This window comes from Fulmarus glacialis, unplaced genomic scaffold (genome assembly GCF_000690835.1).
Source record: "Fulmarus glacialis isolate BGI_N327 unplaced genomic scaffold, ASM69083v1 scaffold3736, whole genome shotgun sequence".
In the NCBI taxonomy this organism is placed as follows: domain Eukaryota; kingdom Metazoa; phylum Chordata; class Aves; order Procellariiformes; family Procellariidae; genus Fulmarus; species Fulmarus glacialis.
This window is the reverse complement of record NW_009218568.1, coordinates 28,918-37,982: the sequence shown is the minus strand read 5'-3', so window position 1 is coordinate 37,982 and position 9,065 is coordinate 28,918. Positions and strand designations below refer to the sequence as shown.

Below are 9,065 nucleotides of genomic sequence, written 5' to 3'. Positions count from 1 at the left end.
TTGCTTTGTTCTGTTTAGTCCAGCAGATCTCTCTTACAGAGAAATGATAATAAAAAAGGGGTACAAGATCTCAAGAGAGGTTTGAGAACTTTGCGTTTCCTATAAAATTCAAAATTTTCAACAAATAAGTGTTTGTATATTGCCTGGCCAAACTAGTAAAAAATAAATTGCTTTGCTTGTTTTGTGATTTCCCCAGATTTTCTGCGTCTCTAGTAAAGAGTTGGAAATAAGTCCATTTTTCTGGGGAATGGCACCAGTTGGGACCCAGCTGATTTTATACACTCTGTACCTTCTCAGGTGGCTTTGCTTTATTGATTTGGTGTTTGTGAAGTCCAGACACTAATGCTCCTAATGATCAACCATTCTTTTTGACTTTTGGTAACAAGTATTCTCATGCAGTTAATATCAAACAGAACTTTGTGCTCTACGTCTGTTATTTCAAAATTCCCATTTTTGAATTCCCCTAGTCTCAAGTAAGTAGTACATTGTCTCCCTTTTTTACTCCCTACAATCTTTTCTCCTACTTCCAGGGCCCCATGATGCAAAATGTCATTTTGCCGGTCTTCAGTTCCAGTGACAACTTTAATTTTACTGATTTTAATGGGCTTTTCAAATACAATCCCATAGAAGTCTCCAGTAGAAGGAGCTTTGCCCCAGAAGTACTCATCAATGCTGCTGTAAGCCTTGCTTGCCTCATAGTTTTCAAATACATTCATGTTGGTGTGCAGGTTTGCAGGTGGGTTGTCAGGGATATCGAATGATTCCTCTTCAAAATCGTCATCCTTTAGTTTGTTTTCAGCTCCTTTGTAAGATGAGTAGTATCCCATGTGCTGGAACAGAGATGGCTTAAAACGTATCACTTCCTTTTGAGCTAACAGCCCACGAAAGTGGATGAGCAGCCAATCGCAAGGCATTTCTTGGTAAAACATCAACAAAAAATGGGCCAGGCGTGGGAGGTCATGGGAATGGTAAAGCTTTCCAATGTACCCCAGTTTGGAGAATTCCAAAGTCACCCAGTAGGATCCTTCTCGTGAGGTAATTACTTTCTTAACAGCAGTCAAAAAGTTCTTTGAACAGCGAACATCATCTTCTAGCATCACATAATAGTCAGAAAGATTAGCACAAAAGTTAAGAAGGAAGGCATAATCTACATTTTGTTTGGATCGAAACTTCACACGGTCCTCTGGGTCGTTGTAATTTCTCTTGAGGCCATGCAGTACAGGATAATACTCCTCAGGGACGTGAATAACTATTAATCTGCCCGCAATTATGTGATGTGCAAATTTCTGTGAAATATCCTGGACGATCCCTTCACACCAGGCTGAGTCAAAATCTGCCAGCTGCACTACCACTGCGATTTCTTTGAGTTCCTCATAACTTGACTGCTCAAATATGGACTTGATGGTCTCAAGCAAGTAGTTTCCCTTTTTCCGTTTCACAGAGGATAGCCCAATTGTAAGATACCCTGTACAAAAGACAATTCAAACAAAAACTGAGTATCTGACGTTGGAAACCATTTCGCCACAAAGATATCCTCCAGAGCTGTGCTCATATTAAATAAACCTTTTGAATGGTGAAGTCTGAGAAATTTGGTATGTGAACTTATTAAGCTGCATGCAACAAAAAATGTTTATTGCCTTTTCATGAAAGAAAAATCATACTGCAAGCAAACGGAGACATTGCATAAAATATTCACTTGTTAACTGCAAGGAATGGCATGTAGGGGACAAAAGCCAAAGCAATGTGCACATATATGCCTGGTAGAGGAAGCTGTGTAGACAATGATAAGGCTGTTAAATCCGCTAAAAGAAAGGGGATTATGAGGTAAGATTCACACAATATTTTTAAAGCAAGGAACTACAAAATGCAGCACAAAAACGTGAGCTATAGATTAATTGCCAAACTTTTATCATTTTAAACACTCTACAAGACTAGTTACACTTATGCATAACTTTACAGTTTTATGAATGTTGCATGGATAATTTCTTTCTGCGTGTTCACTTTTAACTGTATTTGTCCAATTTTTCCTTGCCTTCCTTTCTTCTTCTAACCCTCTTTCAGTACTCATTGAACATTTTACAGGGAACATATTTGGATATTGATTTAAAGTAGAAGAGAACTTACTAGTGCATACCTGTGTTTGTATAAATATTTTTTAATACTGTTACATCTTTCTAGGGGGAGATGCATCTTAATTATACAGGAAGAATTTTAATCTCTGCTGTTTTGGAGTCACTGCCATTGCATTTTTACCAGCAGTCCAAATCAGTTTTTTCAGATATTTGCTAATATATCTCCATTTTTTTAACTTCTGATGAAAAAAATATAAAGATTTTATAATTGACAGGGCATACTTTAGTTGAACCTACCCCAACTTTCTTAAAATATTGTGGTTTGTAAAAGACTGCTCTGATAAAGTGATTCAGAGTTTCCCTCGAGGCTTAAGTCTGCTCAAAATGCAGTTGTACAGCGAAGTACAACCCCCAGAAGCCATTCACACTGCCTACACAGCCCCAAATTTCTCAAATCTAATTTGAACAAACTTTACTTTACAGTTTTCTATGAAGATCAACAAATCACAGATGATTTTATTTTACCATCTGTGCTTCGACTTCTGAGCCTCGCTTTTGTTTGTGAAATGATTGATTTGGAACCCAAAGGACACCTGTCTAAAAGCTAGGTATGGCGATATTTCACTTTGAGATGAAAGTCTTGAACCCTGCCTGAAGTCAGAATAACTAGATAGTCCATCTGCAGATGGCTGCAGGAAGAATCCTCCTTTACTGTCTCCATAATAGCACAATTCACCTCCCTTGTTATCACAGCTAAAGGAACAAGGAGATCCATTCACAGCTGCTGGACTGGCAGAACAGGGGACCTGAAGGGTGTATCTACGTGATCCCAAGCATACCTTAGATTAGAATTACTGGTTATACAGGCAGAGGCTGACAGTATGGTCTCGGAGGGTGGTTACAGAGCACCACCAGCATGTGCCTTGCTCCTGCTTCCTGAATCATCTCCCTCTGGCCTAGGGGGAGATCCACAAAAATATGCTCACACAGACCATCCAGGGGCTGCCTGCAGGATGACTGCAAGTCAGGCATTTGGGTCAGGAGGTAACCAGGCTGTGGGGCAGTCACTGCTGGGGCTGAACTGGCAGCTGCCCAGGCACTGCCTATGCAGAAAGAGATAGCTAACTCTCTGAGATCGTCACTGCTTAACTCAGACCCTCTTGCCTAGAAATACCATAGGAACTATATGGATTTCACCCATTTTTAAATTACCTCATTTCATAACATTCAGATTACAGTTACTTACTTTTCCTTGGCAAAGGCGTGCCAGCTAGGTAGCGATAGGAAATGTTTATAGATCCTGAGAAATTAGACAAATCTTTAAAAGTGTGAACATAGCGCTCTGGGTTGAGCTGGTGCGTGGCTGTTTCTCTGATTAATTGCTTGTCCCCTTCCTATTAGTGAGAAAACAAAAAGAATAGGAGAGGGAGAGAGACAGAGAGAAACACATTTGTGAATGCCAGCCAGAGAGGAAACACAGACAGGCAGGTTTCCAAGAATAACGTTTTTCAGTGTCAGCTTTAGTGAAAGCATGTAGATGTCACCTCATTTTTTAAAAACCCATTACTGAATATTACACATCTTTGGCTACAGAAAATCTCCCATAACCCTTCAGATTATGGTAAAAGGAAAAGAAGAAAAAATATTTGGACCAAAACTCTGGAAAGGTTGCAAACACTAAATTATTACCAAAAAATGCTGTGGTATTCAAAATAGGGATAAGAAAGCATCAGTCAGCGATAGATGAGAGAATTTTCATAGACGGTGAAGTAGGCAAGATTTTTTGAAAATGTTTTCAGTGATTAAAAAAACCACCAAAACTGCTGCAAAGGAAAGATGAAACTGGGTCCTGGCATCTGGCTCATTTTGCCACTTTGCTGAGTAGCTCCAACTCAGATTCGCGATAAGCAGAAATGTATGTGATCATCCAGACAGCCAAAGCTTTCTCTGGATTTGGTGAACGCTGATGGTATAGAAAAAAGGCAAATTTACCACCATGCCTCCTCTTCCTACCTCCTTCTCCTGTCTCTTTCTTCCAAAAGGCTTCTTGAGCCATAGTAAAATCACACAAGGAAGGAGCGGCTTCGTCAGCAGTGCCCTATCCATAAGCTCGGTTGGGTCTCAGGGAAAATCTATTCCTCAGTCCTTAAGAAAAGGGAAAATATCTAACAGGTTGTAGTGTCACAAGACTGAACTTAAAGGTAGGAATGCTTATTTAATTTACACTGCTTGATACTAGTCTGATAACAGGCTAGTATATGAATGAATTTATTTCTTCTGATATATACAGTATGTTAATGCACTAAAAACTTCCTGATCTGTCATTAAATGGGAGCATTGTGCAGTGATAGTACTGCTGGTAACAACAACCACCATAGAAACAGCATTCGTATTTAATGGTATAAATATTCAAAAATGTGTCAAAGATATATTTAATAGCACAAAGAAATATTTCTGTAAACTGATCCTAGGTTCATTTTAACTTAATTATTTTTCTTTCATAGAAGTAGTAAATAATTCACTTCTGAGCTTAGTAAAGATCTTTGGCGGACATCCAGGGGCATCTACCTGCGCTGTTAGGCTTTCTTGATCTGCAATGTCTCTCCAGTAATTTCTTTCTAGTGCTGCTATGCTACTTTGCATTTGCTCATAAGTTATGAGAGGAAGGTTTATATTGATCAGATTTCAGATAAAAATGTAACTCAATGGGCTAGGAAAAGAAGGCATCAAAACTTCGGGAGATTTTCCGTGAAAACTGTCAAATAGAAAAAAAAAAAAAAAGGGCTAATCCAAAACCTTTTTTTTTTTAAAAACGAGCCTTTCTTTAATGTCAAAACATCATGTATCATTGGTTCCAGAATGGAGCACCAAAATTCTTAATTTTGTAAGAAGGTTTTGGAATGGAAACCCGTTCTGCTGAGTGGGTTCTACATAAAAAGTTTCAAAATGTTTAAAAATAGAGAATGTCAGGACAAAATGTTTTGATTTTAACAAGCAAAATATTTAAACCGACCACAAAATTTTCCTTTTTTTTTTTTTTCTCTTTAAGAAATGCGTTTTGTGGCTAACAATCTTTTTTTTAAATTGTTGTTGTTTTCATTTCTTTGTTGAATGAAAAACAAAACTGAAATATGGATTTTTCCAAAACTTTAAAATCTGGCTTTTCTACCTCTGACTACTGTGCAGAGGCCTGTGAAGCTCAAGAGCTTGATTAAGTGTCTTTAGCTGTCTTCTTTAATTTTTTCTGTGATGGTTCTGGCTTTTTTCTGTCAACTAACCTCTAACTTACATTCCAGTGTTTGCTGGAGCTTGGGATGTTCCTGTGGGTGCCATGGGAAGAAGTGCCAGAAGTTCTCCATTCTTTATAGAGATACTCTGCTCCACTAAGGATGCTGTGTCAGCTAAAATACTATTGTTTTCATAGTGCCCAAAATAATGATTAGTATTCATAGAAGAGTGCAGAAGGCATGCTTCACTTACAGTTCACTTACAACTCAGAATACATATAAAAAAAATCACTGCAAATCATACAGATATTGTGATCTAGGTTTTATTAATTCAGTATGTCTTCAAAATGTTTGATCAGATGTGGTACACACACTGCAGAAGAAGCATCTTAAACTGCTCTGCTGACACACATGCATCAGCACTGTATACCCTCTATCAAACATAAGCAGTTTTCCCAGGTGGGCCCTTACTTCCCATTTCCACAGCAAATGCTGTGCAGGAAACAGTGAAGGAATTCTTCGGACATATGATACTCTCTGAGCAAAAAAGGAAAGTTCTTCTCTCCCTTCTTAAGATTTGCCACAATGAATCTCACTTTGCCGTTCTAACTTCCTGAAAAAGGCCACTCATCTCATCTTACATCTGGTGAAAGAGGTGCCAGCCCCACATCCCCTTGCACAGCCTACTCTCTGAGACTGGGAAGAGAAACTCGGGGTCAATTGCACCTTCCTCTATCAGTTACCTTCAGGAGATATTTCAATAGGACACTCGCTACAATTAGAAGGTCAGAGGGCCTTTGGGACTCTGAGGACTTTCAGATTCCTGTTCCCTGAGGGGAACTGTTTAGCCTGCTGTCCTTGAAAGTTATTCTCCAGTGTATCTCTCCTCACCACCAACATTGAAACAGCTTATCTTTTACCTCAGCAGATAAAACACACCAGACAAGTTAACAGAGCTGTCAGACATGGTCAGGAAAGTTGAAAATAAAAATAAATAAATAAACTAAAAAGTCAACAGCTTAACACACTTGAAAAATGCTTGATGGACCATAAAGGTATCAAGAGATCTGGGAGAACTGTCGGGAGACTTGGCAAGAGACTTGGCTGGGAGCTACATGACTGCAAACATGCCAGAACTGTGATGAGAGAAGCAATGAAAGAGAATGGATTTCTAAAAAAGGGGGGGGGGGAAGTGCAAATTAAGAATAAGACATGGAGCCATCTGGGGAGCTGGCAAATAGGACATGAAAAGATTTCAAAAACAAACCAAGAGGAACACCATTAGCAGTGATAAGAAAAGCACTTTCAGAAACATCTGGGGAACTTTGAAGCAATTAATGAAAGGAGAAGAAACATCAGGGAAAATACCACTGGGAAAAAAAAATGTGATAAGACAGGTCAAATTCAATCACAACCAAGAAATGATGAATAAATAAAACATAGTGCAAAACCTTAGTGCAAGTACTATTAGAGAAAGCAATATGTTTGTAATGGAGTAACATGCTAGAAGCATGTGTTATCTTTTCAATGGTTTAAAAAGTGGTAGGATAGTATTAATAATATTTACAATATGTACAATATTTTTATAAGTAATAATATTTTACATTACAATTACTAGGAGTTATGTATGGTTTTGATAAATTCATGTAAGGATTTTACTGTTTATGTATTGCATGTCTTTCATACTATGATTTTTTTTTCAGATCCATCTGATTTCACCTTTCAGAATATTGGAAAGCCCATACTGTCCCAATCAGACAAAGAAGGGTGGCATACGGGATCAGAAAGCTGCTCAGTAGTTCAAGTTCAAGAAAGAGGACTGTCTAATCATATCACAATGTTACATATTCAGTTTAGTCATTTTACTGTTTGCAAGCTCCAGTTATTAAACTACCATGTTCTTTTACTGGGCACAATCCAACCTCAGATGAACTGGAAATTCAATCCATTAATCAAGTCTTCAGAGCTTACTGGGCATTCAGTACTGGAGACACCCATAGGTAACATATAAATTGTAGAGTTAGGTTACATTGTCAGTAGCTTACTTGTTGAAATTCCTAACACAGATCTTTCAATAAATCTTTTTTACAATCATAAACTTACACTAGGTATCATTTATGTCTAATTGTTAATGCTGTAGTACTGAACCTGCCAGACTCAAATCTGGGATACAGAAAGTGAGAAAAACACAGAATAAAAGCACTAAAAAGAAATTATTCATGCAAGGAGCTTGAAATATATGGAATCAGTGTAAGTTCTTTTCTATAACAGTATTTCTATAATATTGTTTAATACAGTATTCACAGGTGAGATTTGCAGTGTGGACTGAAAAAGGAGCTCCTAGCTCACATGAATATTTCAGATGTAGATGATTTTCAACACTAAAATTGAGGGAAATCCAGAAGAACGGAAAATACAGGGGATGTTTTGACTCAAAGGAAGATATCTGACGGAGATGTGTCCATGTTTTGCTACATTCATTATCTCCCGTGCTTCCAATAAACAACAACATATTTTACTTCCGTGAAAACGACTGTTAGGATCTTACTGACACACCCTGTGTGCGGTATATATTGATAAGATGGCTTCATCATAAAGGACACATTTTGAGGATACTCCACTGTTAATGGTACACTAACAGAGAAAACTGCAGGAATTATGAACTTTACTGCTTAACTAGGGATATGTCCTGTTCTGTCATTCCAGGGTAATTTCTTCCACCTAAGAAACTTACCAAAACATAACCATCTTCAATGTACAAGTTCATGAACAGCAAGCAAATGACAAGGACTCCTAAGAACGACACTGCTGATCGTTTCCGCAAGCATCTCATTTTATCAAAATATTTCAAGTTTTGTCTCATGTGAAGAAAGGCATACGGTAGTGTCACCTATGAAAGAAAACCACAGTGTTACAAGAACTGCTCATCTGATAAACATGACAGCAAAACAACTTACCTTCAGATGTATCAAATCCCATCAAACACTCAGAGACTATACCCTTTAAGGTGGAATTAATTTAATTTAATGATGTTCATCTTCAAGTTTAACATATAATCTTAAATATAATTTAAGCTTCCTTTTTTTTTGTCAATAAAGAAAAAAACACACTTTATCCTACCCATTTTAGGCTGGAATTTTGATATTACTGTGGCAGGAGTGCATTAGCAGTTCAGATAACTGTCAGATCCCAACTTTATGTCAAGAGAAGATGATGATGTGCACTGATTCCCTGTGTACCCATGTGTCCTTCCAAAGACAGCTCAGGCCAACAGGCAAGGAAGAAGCCATTGCATGACTCAATATCAATGCCAATAGAAGTCTGGATACCAGAACTGCCAGGCACAAATGACGTACCTTTCCTGTAGCAAGAAGGCAGTAGCAAGACTGTGCAACATCCCTTAGCCTTAGATCACTATATTAGGATAGAAAGACTCTCACTGGAGGTGTCATTTTCTCCAGAAGAAAGGTAGATATCTACATCTAAGCAGAGTATTGGAAATTCCTTACTACCCCAATTAGATGAATCAGATAAAGAAGGGTGGCATAGAGGATCAGAAAGCCACCCGATAGTTCAAATCAAGATCAAGAAAGAGGACTGTCTAGTCATATCACAATGTTACATATTCAGTCATTTTACTATTTAAAGAAATCGTATGCTGTTCCTGGTTCCCAAATCATAAGCATTAACCTGTGTAGGACTACATGTGTTTGAACAATATCTAGCCACAAACTAAAGAAACACACTCCAAATCAGACTGCCCAAA

The 9,065-nt window shown here is 38.0% G+C and overlaps 1 protein-coding gene across 1 annotated transcript; it reads right to left on the bottom strand.

The window, feature by feature from the left end:
* Positions 1-308: 308 nt before the first annotated feature.
* Positions 309-8,162, bottom strand: MGAT4C (MGAT4 family, member C). Its single transcript, XM_009580063.1, has 3 exons — positions 8,034-8,162; positions 3,319-3,466; positions 309-1,465 (listed from the first exon to the last, which is right to left on the bottom strand). Exons 1-3 carry the CDS (start codon positions 8,160-8,162, stop codon positions 309-311), a joined length of 1,434 nt encoding a protein of 477 aa, XP_009578358.1.
* Positions 8,163-9,065: the final 903 nt, after the last annotated feature.

Excerpts from the sequence above, each read along its gene's own strand:
- MGAT4C (XM_009580063.1), bottom strand. The coding sequence starts at position 8,162 with ATGAGACAAAACTTGAAATATTTTGATAAAATGAGATGCTTGCGGAAA. Across the intron at positions 3,467-8,033 it reads TTGAAGATGGTTATGTTTTG|GAAGGGGACAAGCAATTAAT; the intron begins GTAAGTTTCTTA and ends TCTCACTAATAG. Across the intron at positions 1,466-3,318 it reads CACGCCTTTGCCAAGGAAAA|GGTATCTTACAATTGGGCTA; the intron begins GTAAGTAACTGT and ends TCTTTTGTACAG.